The sequence below is a fragment of the Panthera uncia genome (assembly GCF_023721935.1).
Source record: "Panthera uncia isolate 11264 chromosome A1 unlocalized genomic scaffold, Puncia_PCG_1.0 HiC_scaffold_17, whole genome shotgun sequence".
NCBI classification, from domain to species: Eukaryota; Metazoa; Chordata; class Mammalia; order Carnivora; family Felidae; genus Panthera; species Panthera uncia.
The window spans coordinates 33,853,121-33,879,682 of NW_026057577.1; the positions used below are offsets into that span (position 1 = coordinate 33,853,121).

General features: G+C 55.8%; 1 protein-coding gene across 1 annotated transcript; it reads right to left on the minus strand.

Moving 5' to 3' along the window:
• Window positions 1–307: 307 nt before the first annotated feature.
• PCDH1 (protocadherin 1) lies at window positions 308–26,251 on the minus strand. Its single transcript, XM_049648485.1, has 5 exons — window positions 26,052–26,251; window positions 16,967–17,829; window positions 11,539–13,734; window positions 6,109–6,328; window positions 308–3,866 (listed from the first exon to the last, which is right to left on the minus strand). The coding sequence occupies exons 1-5, from the start codon at window positions 26,089–26,091 to the stop codon at window positions 3,472–3,474; spliced, it is 3,714 nt and encodes a 1,237-aa protein (XP_049504442.1). The 5' UTR covers window positions 26,092–26,251; the 3' UTR covers window positions 308–3,471.
• Window positions 26,252–26,562: the final 311 nt, after the last annotated feature.

Genomic DNA, 26,562 nt, shown 5'->3' on the forward strand with positions numbered 1-26,562 from the left:
CATTACAAATCAACGGGATTGTGCTCGCAGCGCCAGGGATGGGAGGCGAGTGAGGGCGGGGCGGGGGCCCTTCCCGGGAGGAGCGAGGCGGTGGGAAGTGGCACGAACCAAGAGAAACACGACCCCAGTGTGGGCACCCGATGAGCCCAAAACCCCCCTCCCCGAACCCCACCCCCCAACACACGAGAGAGACACGGCCCCCCTCCCCACTCAGATAACCCGAGGAGACACAGTCTCCCTCTCCCCACGGGCAGACACACCCGCCCGGGAACCCCATGGGCGAGACACAGTCCCCCCTCCCAGAGAAGTCCCGCATGGAGACGCCCCCTAAGAGACTTTCTCATGGCCAACAAAAGCCCTCCAACACCAGGAGACAGCCCACACCCAGGGAAGAAATGGCTCCAGAGGCCGGGTCCTCAGGAGAGAGAGGTATCCCAGAGCCTCCAGGAGAAAAGACAGCTCAGAGCTGCCCAGTCTCTTCCCAAAGTGCTGCAGGTCAGAGACACCCCCCAGAGGAGAGATACAGGGAGGGCCGGAAACATCCCTTCCCAGACATGCTGCAGAGATAGCCCCCTTCCCTGGGAAGAGAGATGGCCCAAGACTGACATGCCTTAAGTACTCCCAGGAACCCTGGGAGGAAAACAGGCTCCCCAGAGAGCCTGGGTAGGGGGGAGACATGCTCCCATGGTCCCCAGAGGGAATACATGTCCCTCCAGAGACTCCCAAAGGGAGAGATAGGGCCTAGGGAGCCCCCAGAGGTGAGAGATGCCCCAGAGACCCTCCCCCAGGGATGTGAGACACGCTTCAGGGACCCCAGGAGAGGTCCCATATACCCTCCCCCTACCAAGAGACATGCTCTGAAGTAGGGGGTTGGGGACCAACTAGGTCCCCTCTAGGAAGACACTGACTGGGTCAGGCTGGGTTTGAGGGGGTCTCCTCTGGCCAAATGTCGCCTATTTGTACATAAAACTGTACGCGACACAAGGCATTGGGGAAGGGTTTCACAGACCTAGGACCAATGGGGGTGATCCCCAGTGCTGTCACCCATCCCCTGCCCACCTTTGGTTTCACCTCTCGAGTGCCCAGGCGGTGAAAGACTCAGCACCCTGACCCCAACCAGGGGGCCAGGACTCTGCCTTGGCCTGTGGGAAGGGCTCCCCCTCTGTGCTTCTCAGCCCTCCCAGCCATCTGGGCTACCCCCTTCCTTCTGGCTTTTCCATTGTGCAAAATGCTCCTCTGCCCTTCCACTCAGTGCTCAGGGGTCTCCAAGACCAGGGCAAGGTGCCCAGGCCACCAGGGGCTTCCAGGGGAGTCCACTGACTCCAGGAATGCCTCCTGTCTGGACCACCCTCTCCACCAAGCAAATGGGCCTCATACAATCTTCTTGCCAGAATCCTGACCTCCAGGACCCAGGACAGCCCTTGAGGCTACTGCCCCACCAGCTGGGCACCTCATGTTACCAACTCCACCACTATTGCACCTGCCCTGTTTGTGCAGGGGAAGGGAGCTGTCTCTTTAATAAGCCCCCAGCCCACTTCTGGGCCTCCCCCAGGGAAAGGAGCCTTTGGCCAACCCCCAGACCTGGTTGCTGCCACCCCAGCCCACTCTACCCTCTTCCCTCAATAGAAGGGCTGTGTATGCTGAGGCCACCAGCCTAACAATGCTCTCCTTCCCAGCACTGTTACCCCAAGCCAAGTTAGGGGCAAGGAGCAGAGAATAGGGTGATTCTTCAGGCCCCTGGCTTTTCTAAGGTGGAGATGGGGTCTCTGGGGTTACAGGAGTCAAGACCCCAGCAGCACAGCTCCCAAAGGCACCAGACGACCCAGCAGCCTGTAACCACCCCCTCCCACCCTTGGGCTGCCCCCCAAGCTTAGACTAAGTCAAGCAAAGGCCATACCCTGAGTCTCCAGCCTCCCAGCCTGGGCCCCTGGGGAGCTGGAGAGGTATGGGCCAAGGCAGTGGGGGTTTCTGGAAGGGAGAGGGACTGAGGCTTTGAGATGGCCACAGTGGGAGATGGGGGCTCTGCAGGATGCCCCTCACACCCTGGCCCCCTGAGGTGCAGAAAGGAATCCCACCTCATCATGGCTGACTGGGCTTCTCTGCCCCCCAATCTCCCCACCCCCTCCCCCATGGGACCCCTGACCCTGGCAAAGGGAAGCCCAACTGGAAGAAGGGGGCCTGGAGCCCAGGGTGCCCTGAGGCAGCCCTTCCCACCCCCTGAGATCAAGGCAATGGTGGTTTTACAGGCTGACGGGTCAGTCATGGCAGGGGCTGGGGGTTGGGGGGGCAGGGAGGGGGCAGGGTGCAGGTTCCCCCTGCTGGGGGCAGCGACCAGCCACCCCTTGAGCAAACCTTCCTGCTCCCAACTCACCCAACCAGGCCAGAGGCACAGTCATCCCACCCCTGTCCAGCTGCCCCCCACAGCCTCAGGGCCCCTCTGTGATGCTCATCTGGATGTGGGGGGGCCAGCCTGAGCAGGGATCCCCCCCCCCCCAGGGCACAGCGCAACAGTTCCAAAAAAATAGAGATTTGTATTTTTAAAAAAAATTAAATAAAAGCCCAGCTCTGCTGATAGGCGAATGTTACCCCCATTCCCACCCCCACCCACCCACTGTTTCCCTGGCCTGCATCCCCATCCCACTACGGCCCCAGGGGTATTTACAACATGGAACAGTAGAGGCCTGGGGTGGGGGGCACTGCGGCAGGGAGGAGGGGGCACAGGGCAGCCCCCCCTCCGAGGGGTCCCCCAAGACAACACAACATCAACAAGAAAAGTTGCAAATCAGGCAGAAATGGGGACATCATTCCAAGGTCCTTATATACAGACGCTGCATGACCAGTAGGGAAGGGGGGTGCCCAGATGGGATCAGGCATGGGCATGTGGCAGGCAGGTGGGCCAGCCCAGGAGCAGTATAGGAAGACAAGGCCTCCGCCCCACTCCCCCCCCCCTCCCCACCCCACCTTTGGTAACAAAAGCCCTTCAGGGAGCCCCTGGGGGTCAAGAGTTTCCTCTGGGAGTTCCCAGGGAGAGGGGCTCCCCAGTTCAGCCCTGAAGCAGGGCCGGAATGGGGACATCCTGTCTCCACCCTAGTCGGCCATGCGAGAAACAATGAGTTAAAAGTGTGTTGCCCACCCTTGACTCCACCATCTGCCCGAAGTGAGGGGGTGCTCCCTGGAAGTTGAGAGAAGGGAGCCTAGACATTGTAGAGGAGCCCTCTTGGGCACCAGCTGGGGGGAGCCCCATAAAGGGGAAGAAGGGCTCCCAGGGGCTGGGGGATGAAGTGAGGAGAAAGGACCTGGACCCTGCATGGGGGAAGGGCCTGCGTGGTCATGAGACCAGTACTCACCCCCAAGTAGGGCCCTGGCCAGGAAGTCCACGCTGGAGGGGTCAGGAGCAGGGCCCTGGAATGGGCCCATCTGGGAGCTGGCCGGTGGCTGGGGGAGGGGCATGGCCACAGGCCAGAAGGGGGCTCACAGGTAGATCTCACGCTTGGCTGTCTGGGCAGATGCCGGTGTGGCTGCAGGTGGGAAGTCCGAGGTCTGGGTCAGGGGGATTTCCTCCAAGGTGGCCGAGTCCTTGCAGGAATCATGGCTACTGTGGGAGAAGGCACTGTAGGAGGGCAGGAGGCGCACGGGGGCCGTTTTGGTGTTCCGGTCTTCCGGGGGGCTGGGGCTGCCGGCGCCCACAGGCTCCTGCCCTCCTCGGTCCTGGTAAGGCACGAAGGTGGAGAGTTTGAGGGCGCTGCTCTTGGTCCGGCGGCTGGGAGACGACTGGCCAGGCATCCAGCACGTGTCGGAGTGGCCAAACTCGCTGCACTCCTGGGTACATGTGCCTGTCATGGCGACATCAGGCAAAGGGCGCAGGTCTGCAGGAGACAGTGGGGAGGACAGTCTTCAGGCAAAGAAACCTCACAAAGCTCCACTCCGTGGCTTCCCACAGGTGCCCACACCCTGCCTCAGAACAGGGTGCGCGCCCTCTTTGCCCACTGAGTTCACAGGTACACACACCTGCAAATAGACACACACCCTCCCACCATCCACCGCATGCTCTTCTCTCTCTCTTTCTCATACAATCTATCCTTAAATAGATGCGTTCCTCCATCCTCAGCCACCCCCCAGCTCTCCTATCAACACGCCCACCAAATCTGCCCTCAGACAGGTGCATAAACACAGAACCCATCTACACACCCCATCATCTGTCTATCTCCAGACCGGCTTAAACGAGCAAATCTACCCTTAGGAGTGTGAAACCCCCATCCTCATTTAAAGGCACAATATCTCTGTCTGTCTGTCTGTCTGTCTGTCTCTCTCTCTCTCTCTCTCTCACACACACACACACACACACACACACACACACACCCCTATCCTCAGATAGGCATGGACACACAGATCTACACTGGGCATCTGAATCCTCAGACGAAGGTGGGCACATACCTTCTGAACCCCCTCAAACTCACCATGCTCCCAGCTGTCCTGGAACCCCCCCCCCCCCTTCCACAGCATAGCAAGGCCCTTCTTTAAAACCAGGGAGAGGGGATGAGCTTCTGTGTGGACAGTTCACATAGAAGCACACACCCAGGTACTCACAAGCACACTCATGCAACCCCTCCCCACCTCACTCCAGCCCCCTATGCCAACCACCACCCCTGGCCTAGCTCCGGCTCCCTGCCCAGAACACCCACGGGAACAGGAGTTGGCCGCCTGACATCAGTAGCCGGTGTGGTTGCTGGGCAGCAGGGTCTCCATGGGAACGGCTGGGCCATGAGCACTTCCTGTCACAGTTGCCCCTGTCCCGCCCTTGCTCAGGGACGGTACCAGGCGGTGACCCTCCCTCAGGGACATGACTGAGCAGCACTGCCTGGGGCAGGGGCTCCCTTGGTACCACCCACCCTGGCTTGGCCTCCTGCCAGTGCAAGGTGAGGAGGGGACAGCTCTGTTGTTAACCCTCAAAGCACCAAGGCTCTTCCTCTCAGGGCAGAGTTGGGAGACCCAACTTGGCACAGAGCAGAGCATGGGCACTGGGTGGGCGGAGCTGGGTGCTGGGCCAAGTCCCACAGACCCCAGACCCCAGAGCAGCTCCCACATACCTGGCACTCCGCCTCAGGGCCTGCTCCGGCCAGCCGGCTCTGCGCGGGCACAAAAAGGACGAGATGGGCATGAGATAGAGCATGGAGGGGCATAGTGGGATGGAGGGCCCTCTGAGACCTAGGGCCTGGGATGTCAGACAAGTGCCCTGTTCCTGAGAGCTGGGGAGTGGAACTTTTCATCGTTTTTGGGGGGGGTAGTTTGGACGGAGGGAGGGGGCAAGACCCAAAGACAGCTATAAGGTGGAGAGTCTTTCATTCCTAAGGGGAAGCTTATTCAGTCTCCCCCTCCACAAGCTACCATGGATGCCTTCAGACACACACACATGCAATACGCACTACACAGACACACGCATTTTGACAGCACACCCAACATCTATCCCCACACTGACCTCTGCTCTGGCCCAGACATCCCTTCTGCCATCACCCTTCAAACCCCTCCCAGACAAGCCTTTCCCCTCCCCACACCTCCCCGCTCCCTTTCCTCAGCTAAACCCTCTCCGGCTCCTCCTCTCAGGGGATCATCATACCCTTTTCTGAGCTCCTCATAGCATCCAGGGTCCCCTCCCCTTTCTCAAGGCCCTCTGACCCCATTAATGGACCCTCATTACCTCGAGGTTCCCCCAAGTTTCCCTCACCACCACCTGAGCCCTCTGGCCACCGTTCTCCTGGTCCCTGTTCCCAGGAAGTCAGTATAATGTGGTACTGAATGCAAGGTCTTAGGAGTCAGAGAAGCCTGGGTTTGAATCCCTCCCAGCTCTGTCACTTCCTGCGTATTACTTTGGGCAAGTGACTCAACCTCTCTGAGCTCACCGTTACTCCATTATAAAGAGAACAATAAAGTTCTCAGATCAGAGAGAAGTTGTGAAGATTAAATGGGTATATGGCTGAAAGCACTCAGCACCGCGATTACTGCTGAACACACAGCAGGAGCTCAATAAATGGAAGGTATGTTTAAACTCCGGTCACCATTCTCAGCTCCTGCCCACTCCCGGGGCGCCCTGACCATGCTGGTGCTCCTCACCGTTCTCAGGGTGCTCCATCTCTCCTATGCTGCCATCGGGCGTCGTGCGCTCGTAGTGGTCCTCGGGCAGGGCCAGGGGGCCGAGTCGGGGTCCCGAGGACGACTTGCTGGACGGCGTCTCAGACTCCTCCAGGCCACTGTCATAGTAACTGTGCTGGGACGGGTCCTGCAGCTCCTGGGCCTGACTGGTGGCGGAGAATGTGACGCGGCGGTGAGGTAACTGCGGGGACAAGGAGTGTCACTAGTGGCAGGCAGGCTGGCCCCAGGGGGCCCACCACCACCACGAACCCCAGCCCCTGCCAGGCCTGCCCCAGAGCTTCCGGTCCCCCAGGCCTCAGCAGCACCCGAGAGGAGGCCCAGCCCCCCTAGCAACAGCAGAGCCCCCAAGAAAGCACAGATGCCAGTCAAGGACTTCCCCTTAATTGTAGGACAGCTCCCAGGATAGCCAAGGCCACACTGAAAGTCCCAACACAGCATAGGCCCCGGTGTTGTTAGAGCCCCCAGGCCACCACAATAAGCCTAATCCAGTACAACCACTCACCACCGCACAGCTTCCCAGTATTGCCACAGCCGTTAATTCTAGAACAGCCCACACCAGAATAGCACAATACCAGCCAACTCCCCTAATTCCAGCATAGCCTTCAAACATGAGCAAGCTTCCGATTTCTAGAACAGCTTCCTTAAAGCAGTATGAACTCTTTGTTCCAAAACAGCTCACCGATACCAGAACAGTTCCCTAATTTCCAAATAGCATCCCCGAACTTCAGCTCCTCACCTGTCTCATTGCTCTGTAACTTCCCATTGCCTCCATCCAAATGAGATCGCAAGGTCTTTCTGATCCTCTGTTCCTACCCCTGCTGTGTGATGCTGCCGGCTGCCTCAGGATTCCCTCCTGCGTCCCCTCCCACTCAAGCCCCTTGTCCCCACTTCATCCCCCTCTAGAGAGGCCTGGGAATGGAAAAAGGTGGGAGGGAAGAAGGAAGGGGAGCCTGATAACAAACCAGGGCCCCTTGGGGGTGGGGAAGCAGAACAATGGAAACTCCTCCATCCTCCAGATCAGGAAAACAGTATTAACTGTAGAGGGTAGGGCCCAGGAGGACCTGGGCATAGGGGGATGGGCCTGGCATCCATCAGGAATTAGGAAGGCGGGCCTCAGATGGATTCTCCTTCTAGGAAATGGGAAGGAGCTTCTGGGAGGGGTTGTGGCTTGGTGGAGCCTGGACTTAGAAGCTTGGACTGGGGGTTGGGATAGGGGCAGTGGAACCGTGACAGGTGGCTCCAGGCAGCCCTGTCTGCCTGCCACAGGTTAATGATCATCCCAGGAACCTGGCAACGTCAGCTTGGCACTTGGCACCACCAACCAGTCACCCAAACACCCACCTGGGACTGCCACTGATTTTCCTGCCAACTAGAAATCAGGAGTTGTGGAGGGTGTAGACCCAGGGTCCCTGGAAGCCAGGGGTGGGAGTAGCTCAGGCCAGGGCTCTCCTTGGGCTGAGTCTCCAGGCTCCCTCCAATCCTCTAAGATTTCGCTGGTGCTTTGTCTTTATTCTAAAGCCCTCAATAGGAACTTATCAACAAGGCCAGAGGAAGGGGTCCTGAGTTTGCAGACCCACCCTCCTGATACCATAACAATCTCCATCCCATCCAAGGCAGTTGGGGTGGTGACGGGAGCTGTCAGGACAAGGAGCCCTGAAGCTTTTGGGAAGGCAGCCCAGAACTACCTTCCCATCTTGGCTCCCACCTCGTCTTCAGGAATAGGCAACCCTTCTTGGGATCCATGTTGTTATCCAAAACACCGAATGGTCTGGGTGATGACAGACGAGGTCCCCAAAATGGACCTGGACATTTGGGGCTGGGATGTTGTAAAGGAGCATCGTCCACCTGGTGTTGAAGTGAACAGTCTCCAGGAGGGGGTCTGTGAGGCACAGGGACATCTGGTTGTCAGGTGCTTCTCCTTCCAGTTTTCTCCAAGATGACAGCCAGTAACTCTCCCTCCCCAAAGAACCTATACATTTGGTAATCCAAAGCTTCAGACTTGCCTACTAGGCATGCCCCTTGGTCTCTTTTGCCTTGGATTTTTTTTCTGTAAAATGAAGGGTTGGATCATACTCAACCCTAAACATTCCCTGTAATTCTTATCACTATCAAATCTTAAAAAGCCTAGATCCCAAATCTCTCTGACTCCAGTCCTGAAGTTCTAGACATTTGCTGGGTATTTCCCATTGGCCGTCCCTACTGGTCCTTCAGATTCAACAAATCTGAAACCAAATTCTTCTTTTTCTTTCACCAGCTTATGCATGGGCAACAACTTCATCACTGTCCTATCACCCAGACACAGAAGGAAAATGTTTACCTGGGAATCCTGGTAGGTGTCCTACTCATTCCCCCTCCCTACCCTATATCCAGTCATCCTGTGAGCCCTACAGGTTGTTTCTCCCTAAGTTTAGCCAAATCCATCCATTCATTGTCCCCACTGCCACCATTTTAGTCCAGACCTTAGAGTTTCAGTCTTGTACCTTCACCTTTACCCCCTTTATATCCACCATACGTTCCACTGGACTTTCTAAAACTCAGTTCATCCAAAACTCATGAGCTTTTTCAGGGGCTCCCATTTCCTGTTCAGGAACTTCTGGCATGGCATCTGTGTCACCTACAACCTACAGTTCTTCCCATCTCCTCTCTCAGCTCTCTTCTATAGCCTTCATGCCAACCAGAATATTCCCCTTCCTGCCCTCTCCCTGTCCCCAAGTTGGCCATGCTCACTGCTGCCTCAGGAGCTGGTTCCCTTGGTTGAACCTCCTGCCCAGCTCCTGCTCATCACTGAAGAGCTGGCTCAAGTTTGACATTTTCCTTCCAGGAGCCCACTCCCTTGTCCTCTGCAGGTGTTATACTGCGTTCCTCAAAGAAAGGGAGGGGGCACTATGGTCAAATAAATTGGGAAAACCCAGAGTTATACAAAGTGTAACAGGCTCCCCCCAATTCTCACAGGATTGGCAGAGCCTTTAATAGGTTAATGTGATAGTGCATCTCTTACTCCCCAAACGAACTTAATCACAGGACCCCTTTTGTATAGTATTATGGATAAGAGCAGACTCTGGAAGTCAGATTTCCTGATGCTTTCCGTTTGAATTCTGACTCCATCGCTAACTAGTTTTCACTTCTGGAAAATGAGCATCATAATGACTTATGTCACAAAGACTTATGAGCACTGAATGAGCTAATTCACATAAAGTGCTGAGTAGGGTACATTGTACCTAGTATAAGGTAAAAAAAAAAAAAAAAAAAGGAAAAAAAGGAAGCATCTAGTTGCAGAAGTTATAGTGGAACAACTTGGAAAAAGCTTTACTATGTCCCACTCGACATTTAAGATTCTCAGTTGCCTTATCTTTTCCCTTGCATGTGTCATACAAATACGACCATTTCCCTTCAGGGTCTAGTACTATGCTGACCACACAGTAGGAACTTGGCCTAGGTGTTTCAGTGGCAACCATGGTGTTGTGGTTTGGTTGTGTCTGAATGTTGGGAGATGTGCAATGTGGCTCCATGGATGTGTTGGGTTGCAGCTGAGTAAGGGATAATCCCTCAGCTGTTGGGAAATAAAAAGAGATGAAGAAGCTAAAGGGAAAAGAGAAAGATGCACCTGGCAGCAGCAAGCATGGGAACAAAAGAGAAAGAATGGTTGGTCAGGAGTTGCTGGAGGTCCCCCTAGAGATGCTTATTTGTCCAAGTGAAATGACATGAAACTAGATTTCACTTGCCCATGCCCCACTCCTCCAAAGCCCCCAGGAGTTTTTACTTTGGGGGTACGCCCAGGGCATTGGGGAGTTTGTGGACAGAATCAGGGTAGAGAGCTGGCGCCTTGAACCTCCTGGGAGTGTCTCAAGGCTCTTCAGTCACCATGGAGACGCGTCGCCTCTGGCCTCAGAGACTCTCCCAGGACCTGAGGCCCCTCACCCAGGCTTTAGCCCCTGTTCCCCTTGGGCACAGCCAGAGACAGGGCAGACCCAGGAGAGCAAGAAGTGAGAGATGGAGAGAGAGAGAGTGAGTGAGAGCCAGCAGCCCAGGGGTGGCCAGAGCAAGGAGCTGAAGGAAGGGAAGGGAGGAGAGGTAGGATTAGGATACCTCAGCCTCAGTCAGAAGGGAGCACCCTAAGAGTGGGGATACAGAGCAGGCCAAATCCAAAGAACCTCAGGATTCCCTCCCGTCTCCCTGGGCCCTCCCTCCCAGTAGCCCAGGCTGGCGATCGTGGTGAGAACATGCAGGGCAGGGCCCAGTAATTGTTGGGAATTGAGTGCTGTTGGGATGAAACAGCTGGGAAAGGGACTTGGGGAGACCGTGCCCTGGAGGAAGGTGGCTGGTATAATCAAGGGCAGGCAGTACTCCTCGCTGTACTCCTCCCTCACCCGGTGCTCTGGCCTGAGCTCTGTCAGGGACTGCTCAATGTGAGCAGATTGGAAGGGTCAACTCTCAGCCAATGGACAAAGGGCAGGACTTGGGTGCATTTCACTTGGGTGCAGCTGCCCTTTCTTGGCGCAGGACGTCATTCCTAGGGAGAAGGCTTCACAAACATGGGATGAGGGGACACGCTGTCAGACGTGGGGGTAGATGGGATGACAGTAAATTAAGATAGGGTTGGGGTTGAACACAGGTCTAGGAAGTGGGAAGGGGCAAAGAGAAGGGATGGGGAAATTGGGGAAACCTAAGGACAAAGGGCTGTTTCCAGTCTCTCTCACTCCTTCTCTCAGTTCCGGGAAAATAAGAAACCAAAACTCCAAAAATAGAGAACTTTATTGTCAGAGGTAAGTGTTTGGGTCTGGGGAAGGGGAGCTGGGGCCCAGCCACAGGAGCCTGGGGTGGGGAGGAGGCTGACACAGCACACCTAGAAGGCACAAATAGGGAGGCCCCCTTCCCTGACAGAGTCCCTACTCAGTTACCCCCTAGGACCCCTGGTCTCCCTGTTTCCCTTCTAGAGAAGCACCAATGGCAGGTCTCAGCTAGAGACCCAGGTTTGGAATAAACTTCTTCACTTCCCTCCCACACCTTCTGCCCTCAAACCCCTCTGCTCACCCACCCATCAGCCCCCACCAGCTAGACCAGGTGGGGTCTAGTGTCTCGGGATTTGACAATCACAGGCTTCTCCCAGTGGGGCGGGGGCAAGGAGGAGGATGCCACAGAGCACACCCTCCCTCAATTTTCACTAAGCCTAATGCTCTGAGCCTGGGTGAGGCAGCAGTGTCATCACCAAGGCCCCAGCATCCCCAGATCTTTGGTCCCACCTCCCACCACTGGCTCGGGTCGGCCCCTACGGGCTGGTGAGCACACAGGTCTGATACACCTGCTCTGTCACTCCCATACCTCAGTCCAGATGGCCCCATGATAGGGGTGGGGTAGGGGCCGGGGTGTGCTGAGCCGCAAGGGCTGGCCTACCTGCTTGCTGGGGTATTTGGGGGGGTTGGTGCGGTAGCTGTAGTCGGAGTACTGCTCAGAGCCTGTGGACGTGGTGTCACCTGTGCCCACGAATGTGTTTGCGGGTGGCAGGTCCTGCACCACCTGGTGCTTCTTGGAGGCCGAGGGTGACTGGGGCTGCAGCTGGATGGAAGGCAGTGGGGAGTTAGAGCGGTAGTGGCGGCCCAGGTCAGGGCTGCCCGGTGGATAGTTGAGGGGCAGGTGGATGCGGGGGCTGTCCCCAGGGGCGTCGCTCATCAGGTTGAACTTGAGGGATTTCTGCAGCCCGGCCTCGTCCTCATCTTCCACTGGCTTCACAGGCTTTGGGGACTTGCTCTTCTTGCCCTTGCTTTTGTTTCCCTTGGAGGCTTTGCTGCTGGGCTTGGGGGCATACAGGTCCTTGGTCTCCTTCTTTCCGGCCTGGTAGCCACTCTTGGCTTCCCGCTGCCGGCAGTAGCGCACAAGCACTGCCAGGGCAATGAGCAAGGCCACAGCCACAACACCAGCCACCACACCAAAGAGGATGTTGCCACGCTGCTTGGAGCGCTCGTATTCCGGATCCCCAGCAATGTCGATGTCCAGTGGCGTGTCCAGGCTGTGGCCCAGCAGGGTCTCTAGCAGGGTGCGGTTGGCCAGGGTCTCGTTGACATAAAGGTGGACCAAGGCTGTGCCATAGCGTGGGGGCTTGCCACGGTCACTGACCTTTACCACTAGGCGGTGCAGCCCGTGGTGGCGCCGCTCAATCTCCTTCTCGAGGGTGATGGCACCTGAATGTGACCCGATCTGGAAGAGTCCGTAAGGGTTGCCACCAGCAATGCTATAGGTCAACTCAGCATTGACACCAGAGTCAATGTCCTCAGCTGTCACCTGGCTGACCGTCTCACCAAGACGTGTCTGGGGGGTCAACAGCCGGTGGGAGGTGTTGGAAGGGGCAGTGATAAAAGGCGCATTGTCATTCTCGTCCAGCACGTTGATGGTGACACCAACATAAGCTGAGCGAGGTGGGACACCGCCATCCACCGCCTTCAGCTGGAATGTATAGGTGCTTTGCTGTTCCCGATCAAAGCTCAGGCTGGAGAGAATGGTGCCCGTGCCATTCTGAATAACAAAGTCACCATTGTCCTGCTCCACTGTGAGCTGTACCCGGGCATTCTCCCCCTTATCCCCATCAATGACGGTCACCATGCCCACTGGACTCAGTGCCGGCATGTTCTCCATCACTGAGAAGTTGTAGCCACTCAGCATAAACTTGGGGTCATTGTCATTGCAGTCCAGCACGTTGACGAGGACGGTGGCTGTGCCCTGCAGGCTCGGGCTGCCCCGGTCGGCTGCCACCACCTTTAACTCATAACTGTCCCGCTGTTCCCGATCAAGGGATGTCTTCACCCGTATCTCTCCAGTCTCAGGTGAGATGGTGAAGAGGCCCTTGGCGGCTGGCTCAGGCTCCAGAGAGTAAACCAGCTCAGCATTAGAACCCGAGTCAGCATCACTGGCAGTGACTTCGGTGACCACTTCACCTGGCTTGTTGTTTTCTGGGAAGGCAACCTCAGTGACGCTCTGGGTGAAGACAGGTGCATTGTCATTGACATCTACCACCTGTACCTTGAGGGAGTTGGTACTAGAGAGTGGGGGATTGCCAGAGTCCACGGCCACAATCTCTATGGTGTAGTCCTTGACCTTCTCGTAGTCGAGCGGGGTGGTGGTCTGCAGGAAGTACTTCTTTTTGCTGTCACTTCCAGTCTCACTGGCCTGGCGTAGCTGGAAGGGCACGTCACCTGCCACCACACAGGTGACAGCTGCATTCTCTCCCTCATCTCGGTCAGATACCTGTACCAGGGCTACAGCTGTCTCCTCTGCCACATCTTCTGAGATGTTCGCCATCCCGTCTTGATGGGTCACCAACCCTATGCCCCGGATCTCAATGGTGGGGGCATTGTCGTTCATGTCCTTCACAGTCACCACCACTTGGGCGCGGGCACTCTTGGGGTTGGTGCCTCGGTCCTTGGCGAGCACTGAGAAGCGCAGGGTACTTACATCTTCACGATCCACGGGGCCCTGCACAGTAATAAGTCCAGTGTTCCTGTCCAGTCGCAGAAGACGCTTCACCACTTCAGGCGCCTGGTGGAATGTGTAGTCAATCTCCGCATTGGCACCTTGGTCCGAGTCATTGGCTTTCACCTTCAGGGCAGGGGAGAAGAGGAAAACAGGAATGAGTTAGTCTGGGGATAGCAAAGTCAGGGACACGTGTGCTGCCTTTCCAATGAGCACAGCAGATAGAATTCATTGAACGTGGCACCATTTCCAAAAGCAGCACCTATACTGCCCTTTTCCCAACCCTGACATTGTGGCAGGTATCACTGATCTATTTCCCAGAGGAGCACAGACGCAGCCTGCAAATCCTCAGCAGCGCTACAAGCAACTAGTAGAGATGGGATGGGGCATAATTCAACTCTGCTTACCATTCCTGTTCCAGTGTGCCCAAATATGGGGATGAGGATCCAGCTAGCAACTGGGGCAGCCCTTCCAGCCAGTTAAACTGGCCTTCAATCCTTCTAGAGAGCTGGAAAGGTGTGAGTAGTGGAAATGGCATGTATGCATGACATATGTGTATAACATGCACGCATGCACACACATGTGTTACAAGACTGGGGTTATTTGTTATCGTGTGAGAAGGTACGTGTTTGTGCGCTTGTGTATTTGCACACGAGTAGAGCCCCACATGCCCCACCTGGAGGCCACAGGTGAGGGGATTTCTTTTGAAAGGAGCCAGGTGGGGATATGGGTCAGAGTGAGCCTGCCAGGCCACTGCTCTCTCAAACCGGGGAAACCTGTTTCAGCAGCTTCTTCCCTCCTGCCTGGCCCTGGCTAGGCACCAACTTGAGGAATCTGGGCGGCCGAGCTGCTGCGGCCGACAGGGAGGGGTTGGTGCAGGCCACAGAGCTTGCTGGCAGCGGGCTGGGATCCCAGCACCAAACAATGAACTGTCTGTCCCTTTGCAGTGGGCACGCCCTCCCACGCCAATGCCGACGCATACTTGGCCCAACTCTACAAATATGGGTGGTGATGGGGCAACAGGAACCTGGTGGGAATGGCTATGAGGTACCACTGGTCAGGGAGAAACAGAGGGTTCGAATTACGTCACAGACAGACAGAATGTGATGGCAGTAGGATGTGGGTGTTGGGGATAAACAGACAGGTATAACTTGGCAGAGTCTCTGAGAAGCACAGCGGACGAGGCCTGGGTTCAAATCCCAGCTCCACCACTTTCCAACTAACTATGTGACCTTGGGCCAATTACTCAACCTCCTCAAGCCTCAGTCTACAAAATGTATAAAATGGGGATAATAATAGAACCTATCTCACGGGGTTGTGGTGAGAATTAAGTGAGATAATACTTCTAAAACTGCCTAACACTGCCTGGCACGTGGCAAAAGCTCCCTAAATAGCATCTATCCCTCTTTTTTGTTTTGTTTTGCTTTGTTTTAGAGAGAGAGAGCATGAACTGGGGAGAGGGACAGAAGAAGAGAAAGAAAAAGAGAAAAAGAGAGAGAGAGAGTTGTAAGCAGGCTCCATGCCCAATGCAAAGTCCAACGCAGGGCTCAATCCCATGACCCTGGGATTATGACCTGAGCCGAATTCAAGAGTCAAATGCTTAACCGACTGAGCCACCCACGCACCCCAACATTCATCCCTCTTTTTGTCCATCCACCTGTCCATCTCAGAAAATTTGTGCTAACACAGTGCTGGACACCACATCTGATGGGCCCTCAAACCACTGCTAGTCTCCTCTCCTTCTGGCTGGGAACCAGCACTCTTTCAACAGTGGAGACACCTGGGCAGGGCTTCCTAGCTACCCTGGTATTTGCTAACCCCTGTGAGAGCCAACCTGTTTCTTCTCGCCAACCGCCCTGTCCCCGGTCTATCTGTCCCCTACCTTTTCATTATGATTTCCACCTCTCCCTGTCTCCAGACTGGTCACCCTGCTTCTTATCTACCTGTCTTGCCATCTTACCTCCCTTTGTCTGGATGACTCTTCACTCCTGTCTCTGTTTCCCTCCCCGCCTTTTTGAGTTCTTCCTGCCTCTTTCCCACTGCTTGTCCTTTCCCATCCTCTCTTTTCTGCCCTTCCTCTAGCCCCATCTCTGCCCTGCTCTCTTGCTTCAGCCCACTGGAAGGGGATCTAAGCTGTTACATGCATAGGCTTTGAAGCCAGACTGCTGGATGGGGTCAGGGTGGGATGTGAACACATCAGCTGGGTGAGATCAGGTGAGTTTCCAAATCTCTATGGGCTCGGTTTCCCATCAGTGAAATGGGGATAATGCTTACCTTGTACTGTAAGGATTAAATGACATAATACACATAATGTGTTCGGAACACTGCCTGGCACCCAGGCTGTTATTATTCACCATCTCTGATGGTCTGTCTCCCTATTCTTCCTCAGTCTCTCTTCTACACGTTCAAGTCCACCAGCCTCTTAAAAAAAAAAGGACAGGACTGAAACTCCTTCCCATGCTCTGCTTCAGTTTAAGGATACAGAATGAAGGGTTTCCCAGGATGGTAACGGTATACAGGGCAGGCTGTGCCCTCCTCAGCTCCCTCACTTCAAAGACAGACAGCTTCAGCCCAGGGGGAAGGAGAAAGGAGCTGGGGCTGGCAGGAGGCCAGGGCTGAGATGACAGCAGGAGATACGCCCACCTGTCTGCAGGGACGCTTTCTTTGCTCCCTCCCAGGCCCTGGCTCCACCAAGCTGCCCAAGCCCCTGGGGCAGTTCCCATGGAGAGGGGTGCTGAGAACTTCAGTAGAAGCAACCGACCCCCCATTGTACCAAGCATCCCATACTCAAGAGCACCCTGTACCAGGGAAGGAAGCTGGTGTACAGACAGACATCTGACTGCAGTTTTCTAGAACTGTGAGGACTCACTTGGCTAAAATAATCTCATTCGACTGTCAGGGAGAGGCAAAGTAAGGCTCTGTCCTCTAGTTTCAGGAGAATCTCATGTGGCTAAAGGGCCATTGGTTGGGAAGATATTCTCATCTCTGGAGAGACTGTTCTTGTTCCAACTTGGCTCACTCAGCTGGGGAGGAGAATATCTTTTGACTTGGGAGGGGATTTCACTTCTCAGAGGTTTCTCCAACTTGAGTCGGCCTTGGGAATGGGTGGGGGGGGATTGCTGTTCATATGCTATCTGTGCTATGCTATGTCACTCTAAGTAGTTTGATAGAGGAAAACCATATCACCTGCTGGGGTAGGGTGGGGCTTATAGGAAGATCTCACTGGGGCTGGGGAAAAAAGCTCTTACCACAGTACCCTGGCAGTTTCCCCTTAAGTAAAGGGAACATTCATCAGGCTGGGTTGGGCTCCCATTTCTAAAGGTGGGAACCCTAACAGTTAGATGGAGGGGCCTCTCACCTGGATGACTGAGTGGCCTATGGGGCTGTTCTCAGACAGCTCAGCCTCATAGGAGGGCCGCTCGAACTTGGGGGCGTTGTCATTGGTGTCAAGCACAGTGACTCGAAGCAGGGCACTGCTGGCACGTGGGGGGCTGCCACCATCCTGCACCTTGATGGTGAGGTCATAGGAATCCCAGCGCTCCCGGTCCAGGTTGCCCATCACGATGAGCTGTGGCTGCTTCCCCTCCTGGTCCTCTGCCACCTGAAGCCCAAATAGCTCCTGGGCCTCGGGCCCGGCCTGCAGCTCATAGGACGCCACACCGTTGGGGCCAGCATCACGGTCAGAAGCCACCGGGATGGGGAAGAGTGAGCCGATGTTGGTGTTCTCAGGGATGGGTAACGTGATGACTGGCGAGGCGAAGTTGGGCGTGTTGTCATTGATGTCCTGTACCTCTATCTGGCCCTCTAACAGCCGGGGACTGCCATTCTGCACGAGGTCTGTAATAGACACCTCAAACTCCAGGATGCAGGGCTCACCAGGGAGCTGGTTCTGGCATTCACGGAGCCCCTCGCGGTCGATAGAGGTCTCCGTGGTGAAGATGTCTCCCGTCTTGCCATCCACCCGCAGGTACGGGGCGCCTACCTCTAGTTTGTACAGGTGGCCCATATCTGGAAAACCGTAGTCAGCTGCGAGGCTCCCAATGAGGGTGTTGGGTGGCTGTTCCTCCAGCACCTTGTATACCACCCGAGTGGCATGGCCTGGGGACGCGGCCAGCAGAAGCAGCAGTGTCAGTAACAAGGGAGGCAGCAGCAACCGTTGCCCCCCAGGGCCTGGGCTAGGCCTCAGAGGCCCCATCCTGGCAGGCTCTAGAATCAGGAGGGCTGCAAGGGGAAGAGGCAAAACAGGAGGTCAGCTGGGAGGAGGAACCCAAGCCAGCCCCTGACTCTCCCTCTGCCACCTATACACTAGCCCATGAGGAGAGCTCAGCTCCAGCCCAGAACCCTGATTCCAAAACCCGGAACCCTGAGTTTCACCCACAGCTGGGTGTAGCAGCAGTGTCTGCCCCAGCTGGAGGAGCAGGTAAGGGGCCTGGAACAAGTCTAGAGCAGCTCCCGCCCATGGAACGCCCTGACCCTCCTGACACTCCCTCCTCACTGCTCTCTATTCTGTGCTTTGCCCAACACCTCCTTCTCACCAGCATCCTGCCTTAGTCACCCATGGTAATTACTCCCATCACCCTGATACTGAGATACAGAGAGACAGCAAGTGGAAGGGGAAGGCCTTAAGCAACCCCCCACATACATGGTAGGAAAGAGACATGGGCACCCCTTACATTCCCCAGACCCCACAAGGAGGGCCACTCAGGATGGCTGGAGAGAGTGGGAAGGACCTCTCATTTCTCTCCCTTCTGAGATGCCAGTCAATATATGTGTATGAGATGTGACATGTCAAATGCCTTTTTTTTTTAATGTTTATTTACTTACTGAGAGAGAGAGAGAGAGCGAGCGCAAGCAGGGTAGGGGCAGAGGGGGAGACACGGAATCCGAAGCAGGCTCCACACTGTCAGCAAAGCCCCACTCCAGTCTTGATCCCACAAACCGTGAGATCATGACCTGAGCCAGAGTCGGACGCTCAACTGACTGAGCCACCAAGGCACCCTCAAATGATTCATTTCTGACAATAATCACCTACAGTGCCCAATGCTTTCACCCGCATGGGGGGGGGGCAGTTGAAACTAGGTACCTATCAAGGCTTGGAGATGGCTGGAGTTGAAGAGAAGGAGTTAGCCACCCACCTCCCCTCAGACACATGCTGCGCTGGCCAGTTCCCAGGACTCCAGCTCCTCCCTCCCTCCCCTGCTTCCACTGCGGGCAGACTAGACACCGACAGGTGTGTGGAAGAACAGTGTAGAGGTTAACACTGGGGTCAGGACTGTGGTCAGGGCTGACTAGCCCTGGAAGTGGCATCGGGAGCTGCCCTGGCCTGTCTTTAGCAACTGCGAGCCCAGCAGGTCTAACTGGGACAGAACTGCCAACCACACCACCAGCCTCTCCCTGACCACTCCCCTCCAGGCCCTATGTAGAGTCTCTCAGTAAACATCTGGCTCCTATTTGACCCCTCTCCTCACAGACATCTGGCCCCTATTTCATACCTTGCCCCTCCCCCCTTAACTGGTCCAGTCGCATCTCAGACATGCTTCTCCATGCCAGCCCCCAGGTCCTTCCAATTGGAGCCCTGTGTGTCACAGCCAACCACAAGCTGCACTCCCATCACCCCAATAACTCACTTCTGCCCATCTCTTCCAGCTTTGAGGCTATGCGTTTGCAGACCCCAGCCAGACCTACTACTGTCCCAGTCTTGACCCCTTCTTCCTCTAGGAGGCCATGGCCATGGCCAGCTCCTCTATTAATAAATCCAAAGTCAAGCATTTCCTGCAGAGGGCTCAGGGTCACTCTCCTTTTCCCACCTCCCCATTTGCACCTGAAGTACCTGCCTCCCACCTGGAAATCCTACCCAGCCTTGTCTTAGATGGCACCTATCCCACCAAAGGCAGACTCTGGTCCCCCAAGAAGCCTTCCCAGGCCTCTCCAGCCCATGGTGACCTCTCCTTTCTCCAACTCAGAGCCATTATTGTCTGCTCCAATCCTGTGGCAATGAATCACTGAGCTCTCTGGGACACCGCCCTCCTGCCTGTGTTGTTCAACCCCAGTACTGTGCACCTATTCCTGCGTTCTCTGGCTCTCCAGGCAAACGCCAAACTTCCTGAAGGTAGGGCCAGGCTCCCTACATTCATCTCCCTGCCCCAACCCACGCACCTTCACAATGCTGGGCACCATGCATTCAACAAATGTTTATTGTGACTTAAAATGTGCCAGGCTCTGTCCCAGGCACTGGAACACAACAGCATACAAGATAGACTCAGTCTGCTACCGTGGAGCTCACAACAGTTCTACCTCAATGACTATTTGTCAATCTTGTTTGGTTGTAATCATTTGGCACATGTAAGGCTGCGGGATGAAGAAGACATCAGACAGTCTGAGGTGAACCCTAACTGCCCATTTCCTGGCTGCTGAGCAGGAGGAAATGATTTAGAGCTTCAGTTTCCTTATCTGTAAAATGGGAATAATACTACCTATTATCTAGGGAGTTTGAAATTTTGTGGGCTAAATGCCTAGCACACAGTAAATAGTCAACAAATGCTCCCTCAAAGCACCTACAATTGTAGTTATGTGGCTCTTTGGGAAGTAATTTGTCAAATGTCTTTCCTACAAGACTGAGCATACAGCAGGAGAGGCTCTGCTTTGTTTGCTCCTACATCTTCAGGATGCTGCTCTGGACCCAGGACACAGCAGGCACTCAGAAAGAGGCCTAGGGTGACTATTTTAGCTCCCAGGCTTAGCCTATCCTGGCACTTTCTGGGTGGTTACTGCTTATTTCCTTACCCAATTCCCTTACTCCATTGAGAACCTACCAGGGTCAAATTTAATCCCTCTCTGTTTAGGTCCACAGTAGACTCTTAGCAAATGTTCACTGAACGCAGATTCCCTACACAAGTCAAACACTTGACTTCCTTCACATAGCCTTCCCGAACCACACCAGCTCCCACCGTCACTCCTTGGCAGTAAGGTGCTCAGAGTGTGTGAGGCTGCTATCAGATTAGTGTGTGTGCTTGTTCTGAGTTGCAATCTTAATCTCTGTAAAGGAAGGAGGAATTTATCTAATGCCCCATGTGGAACCATCCTCCCATCACTTCCCCTCTACCTGAATGGACCTAGCACAAGGCTCATCTTACTTTCAAGCTCCAACCCAATCACACCTCCAATGGACTCTCACCAAAGAACCTCACTCCCTGCTGGGTATCTGACCCTCTGTCCCCCCATGGGGGTGGGAGGGGAACAGCACACACACACACACACACACACACACACACACACACATGATGGAATCCTCTTGCACACCAATTCTATGCATAAATCTTGGGAGGGTGGGGGTTATATGGGAATTACCCAAAACCTGACACAGAGGAGAAATAAGGCAGTGACTGCTTGCCTCCACTCACTCTCTTCAGAACAGGGATTCTTAACCTTTTTAGATCATAGCCCCCTTTATGAATTTTATGAAACCACGGTGCATATTTTTCCAAGAAAAAGTGAATGCTCACACATTTTGGCTATAAATTCAGAGGTCTGTGGTCTGACAGAGTCAGGGTGATTTTGATTTGTAGCGGCTCCAATAGCTACAGGCTAAGCCCTTCCTTCCCCCTCTCAGGGTCACAATACACAGTTCTAACCCCTCAGGCGTCCCAGGCAGCTCAAACACAGTAACCACCCCCTACCCCGCCACACACACACACATTTTTTTCTCTCTCACTCATTCACACTGTCACCCTTAGGAGATCCCTTACCTCCATCCAGCAGAAGAGTCAGGAAAGGACTGTGGTATACAACTTCTGAGTTGGAAAGAGAGCCACAGAGGAATATCCAAGGCCAGGAAGGTATGGGGAAGAAGGTGTTTTTAGGAAGTAGGAATTTAGGGGAACATAGGTTTGGGGGTGTGTCTACACACAGTGAGGGCCAGAGTTGAAGAAGCTTTAAGGCCCATGAAGTGCCTGGAAAGTTGCTTTAAAATGATGCCCCCACCCCAGGAATTCTGATTCTAGGGGGAGGGACCTAGAGAACCCCCCACCCCAGACAGCAGGGTACAATATCAGGAAACACTAGGTCCCTGGAGTTAAGAAAGAAGTGCAAATTCTACAGTCGCCTTTACCATCATCATCACTGTCATCACTATCATTATCATCCCAGTTAACACTCCCTGAGATTTTACTCCATTTGCATACATTATCTCATCTGATCCTCCCCACCCTCTGAAACGGGTACTTTATTATTACCCAGCTCCCCATGGTACAGATGATAAAATTGAGGCTCAGAAAGAATAAGGAACTGTCTCAGGTCACAAAAGTAGTAAGTGAAGAGTCAGGACGTGGGAAATAAGAATGTCTCTTCAAGGCCCAGAGTCTGGGGGGGGAAAGAAAATCAACAAAGGTCACAGAGGCTAGAATGTGTTTGCTATGTAGCATCTCCTCCCTCCCTCCCTCTCCCCACTCCGGGCTACCAACTTGCCTGGAAAGAAAGAGAGGGCTTGGGGTTCAAGGACTGAACCCCAAGCCTCCCAGGCCTCCCCCCCCACCCGACCACAGGGCACATGCCATCCTAGGGATGCAGGAGTCAGAGGAACCAGGACCAGCAGTGAGGCAGCCCTAACCCTGGCCCCCAGCATCCCTGAACTTTGCTCAGGTGGTTGGTTATTGGGAGTCATTAGTCCCAGGCGGCAGCTTTTGAAGTGATTAGCATCTTATCTGCCCTTGCCCAGGCACTGGCTGCCTTCCTGGCAAGGGTGTCCCCACCTCTGCCCCGTGACATAGGCACCCTGAGAAGCAGAGTTGCAGCATACACAGTGATTCATTCTTCTCAGGCCTGAGGAGTGCAATAAGGTATGAGGGGGCAGAGTCCAGGGAAGGCCAAGGAAAACGCCATCTGTGTCAACATCTGGGGAGGGAGGAGAATAGCAGTGAAGGTTCACCTGGAACCTTCAGTTTCAGTCCACCTCAGGGACCATGGTCCACTTTCTGATGAATGCTAAAACACTTAGAGGCAGCCGTCACTGGGACCAGGTCAGCTCTGACCCCCACCCTTCTTACCCCTGCACTGTTACACAACAGCCACTACCACCGGGGGCAAAAAAAAAAAAAAAAAAAAACAACAACAAACAAACAAAAACCACAAAGGACAAAGCCAACCTCTGGGAGAGTAGGGTAAACAAGCAGGGCTGTGTGGGGTGGAGCTGTTCAGAGACTTCCCACAGTGAACAAGTGCACAGCCCTCAGCTCCTCTCCCTTCTCTTTCACAACCCTCTATTAGCCTCTGCAGGGCTTCCAGGCACCTGCATTCTTGAGTCAGATTGTTGGGCTCAAACCCTTGCTCCACCACTTACTTCCTAGCTATATGACCTTGGCCAGGTGACTTCACCTTTCTGAACCTACTCCATATTGTGGAATGGAAATAATAAATTCTGCCCCTTGGAAGGTATCTGGGAGAATTAAATGAGATCTGTGGCATTGAGATCTATTACGTTGTAAAGGACAGATATATATACATACATATAGCATTTTATTTCCAGCATCAGGCACACAGTAGGTGCTCACTGGTTCAGTAAATAAATGCACCCATCCCCTGCCAGTTGAGCAGACCTATGAAGACAAGGTTGATGTGTATCTTACCACTGTATTGCATCCTCACCACCCACCATGGGCCCTGGTGGATAGCAGGTGCTCAATACATCGTTGAAAGAATCTCACTCTGCAGCACCAGCTATCCTTGCTCAAGGTAGGGGTAGCCCTCACCCCATATCAGAAGAGCCTTCTCCATCTCCTCCCCATCCCCCTCCCGACCCCCCACCCCCACCCCCCGCCCCCGCAGGCCTTCTCCTGGTGCTTCCACCCCTCTCCTCCCAGCAGTAAGCTCACTATTTCTATCTAGCCCAGATCCCCTGACCGAGTAGCCACAGCAGCATCAGCCCCTCTGCTAGGAAGATACCAGACCAGCAAGACACCCTCTTCCAGATGAAGTCACTTACTGAATTGGGTCGGAGGAGAGAGGGGAAACACGCTGCTAGAACTGCAACCAGATCTGCTCCTCTACTACACTACCCCTAGGCCATCCCTGGAGGCCCTTCTCATCCCTCTCCCCCATTCCACCCCACGCCCTGGGCTACTTGTAATTACAGATTTCAATCCTCCTAGACCTCTACGTCAAGAAACTAGCCCCCACCTCTAGGATGTCACAAACACCTTCGGGGCGACCTCTTTCCTGGCAGCTACGGGAGGTTGGCCCAGAGCAGGTAATGGAAGGCCCCTAGCGTCTTCCGGCAAGGTGTCCTGGACTCCATCGCCGGGGCAACCCCCTGTCTACACCTCCGTGGTCAGCGGGCGCTCCCCGCACACACCCAGAGCGTGGGCATCTCCTCCCAGAGGACGCAGTCGTGTGGTGGTGGGGAACGGCTGTTCCTCCACCATCCTCGGACTCAGGCGGCCCCACCCCCATCCCAGCGACGCAGGGCCTCCGGGAGCTCAAGGCGAGGCGGGGGAGGGGGGAGCGGTGAGAACGTGCCTCGGCTAGCGGGCCCCTTGCGCCCCCGGCCCCAGCGGCCGCCGCGGGGAATCCCTCCTCCTCCGCGTCTCGGCCCTCTGCCTAGGGTCCCCAGCAAGCGGGCGCCGGCGGGAGCCGAGCAGCGGGCGCCGGGAGGGGGCGGGGAGCGAGCCGGCGCCGGAATCACAAAGCGTGGCGAGCCAAGCCGGGTGGGGACATTCTCCAGAAAAGGACCCTCTCAAGGCTAGCAGAAAGGGGTCTTTGCCCCGCACTCAATCCTCACAGACCTCAACGCCTCACCGAATACTTCCAGCTAGAAGAAACAGTCGTCAGTCACTGCTGGGGAAACTGAGGCCAGAAGTCTGGCTCCCGAGGGTAGCTGAGTCCGTCTCGCCTACCAGTTTTGCTCCAGCGCGTGCAGCGATCTCCCTTCGGGCCGCAGGGCCTTGCCCGCTCACACGACTCTGGCCTGTAGCCGGCACCCGGCGGAGGGGGCGTCCAGGTGTGAGAGGGACACAGGTGTGCGGGACCCAGGTGTGCTCGGTACCCAGGTGGCTCGCAGAACGCAGCTAAAAGGCCCGAAGAGGGTCGCAAATACCGCCGCAGGCTTGCACCCTCTGCAAAGGGACCTGGGGCCCTGAAGCCCAAGGGAGCCGGGGTGGCGCGGCCTGCCAGTCCAGCCTGTTCCGGGAATACCCGGCCAGGGCTGGCCGCGGAGTGGGGGTGGGGGAGACGCAGGCAGGGAAGCCGGTCCAGCCAGCCCCCAGGGTTCCCGCTGTGCTGATATTTACAATAACAATGTCGTGATTAAGATGAAGGGGCGCTGGGGGCTCGCCGGACCGCCCAGCGGCTTCCCAGGACGGAATCTGGCCTCGGAGGGAGAGGGACTGAGTGTGTATTTGTGTGTATGGGCTGCAGGTGTAATGTGACACTGTTGGTGTAAGGTGTGTGTGACACCCAGTGTTAAGATGTGTGAAGCAGTAGATTCTGTGTTTGTGCCCGTGAGGCGCCGCTGTAGGTTCTACTTTCTGTGTTAGGGTGTGTGCCGTCAAGGCGTGTGCTGAGACACTAGGCTTGTGTGTTTATGTGGGTGCAGTGGAGGGGGGCAAGCGAGACGTGTGTTGTGTTATCTATGTTCTGGCCAAGGAGTGCGTAACATATTTTATGGTAGGGTGTGTTCCTTAAAGGAATATGTATGTGAGAGGCTAGGTTTTGAGTGTTCATTTGGCGAACTGTGGCTGTGACACTCGTACATGAGGGCACGGGATTGTGTTTGTGTGTCCATGTCGCCGAATGTCACACCCGGTTATGTTCTGTCGCTCTGTTGTGGCCAAGGGTTGTGTGTCCGTGCTGCCGAGCGTGCAGACGCTGAAGCGGATTATGTGCTAGTGACGGTGCCCCAGTGGGCGCTGGTGTGCGGGAGGTATGTCTGTGTGCACATATGTACGGATGTATGTATGCGTGTACATATGTCCGTGGTCTGGCCCTCTGGTTGCCCGCGGGGAGCTTGAAGCACCTAAGTGATCCGAGCTGGTCGCCCAACAAGTGTGTGTGTGCGTTGTGTATTAGGGTCCTTGGTTGCTTCGTCCTCGGGGAGCCCCCCCCTCAAACTGGGGGCTGCGCGCTTCCCCCAACCACCTCCGTTCGGCGCGCTCCTAGAGTCGCCTTATTCCCCGCGGGTCCAAACGCGCAGGGGTGCGGGACGCCGAGGCAAAGGTCCGGTTCAGCACCCCCTCTTCTCGCTCCGCTCCTCGCCGCGGACTTTGGAGGCCAGGGTGCCCCGGCCGTAACCCCCAGCCCAAGCTCCCAGCCGCCCCCACCTCAGCCCCAGCGCGCTGAGCACAGCCTGGGCCCCCGTGGCCTCGCTCCGCTGAGCGCCCCTCCCTCAGCTCCCGCCGGCTATGGCCGCTCCTGGCCGGGAGCCGCCGCTGCCTCCACCGCCACCGGATCCTTACCCGCCTCGGGGCACCGCCGGCCGCCGGCCCTGCTGTCCATGAGCCGCCACCGGCCCCGGCCCGGGCTGCGGCTCGGCACGGCTCGGGCTGGCGCTGCGGTTCAGGCTCCGGCTCCGGCTGGCTCTGGGCACAGCAGCCCCGGCGGCTTCGTGTCCGCGCCGCGCTCCCGCTCCCCGAGTGTGTGAGGCGGCGGCGGCGGCGGCGGCGGCGGCGGAGCCAGCAGCGAGCGGAGCGCACAGCCCGGCCCGCCCCCTCCCTCCCCCTCCCTCCTGGCCCGCCCGCCCGCCTCCCGCCCGCCTCCCCGCCCTCAGCCCCCCCCCCCCGGCCGGGAGGTGGAGCTCGGGACCGCTCTGGTCCCTCCGGGAGGGGACCCCGAGCACTGCTCCCCAAAGCCACGACTCCCCTTCGCTATCTCCCCACTACCCCGGTCCCGGATACACAGGCAGTACCCCTCCCTGGCTCTTCACCTTGCACTTATCCCACTAGAGCCCCCATCTGGGACCCCTCCTGA

What these genes read in the sequence shown, in the direction of transcription:
- PCDH1 (XM_049648485.1), bottom strand. Translation starts at nt 26,091, where the DNA reads ATGGACAGCAGGGCCGGCGGCCGGCGGTGCCCCGAGGCGG. An exon ending in CCGGCGGTGCCCCGAGGCGG is followed by an intron (nt 17,830 to 26,051) that starts GTAAGGATCCGG and finishes TTCCCCTTGCAG; the next exon opens with CCCTCCTGATTCTAGAGCCT. An exon ending in CCAAATACCCCAGCAAGCAG is followed by an intron (nt 6,329 to 11,538) that starts GTAGGCCAGCCC and finishes TTGTCCCCGCAG; the next exon opens with TTACCTCACCGCCGCGTCAC.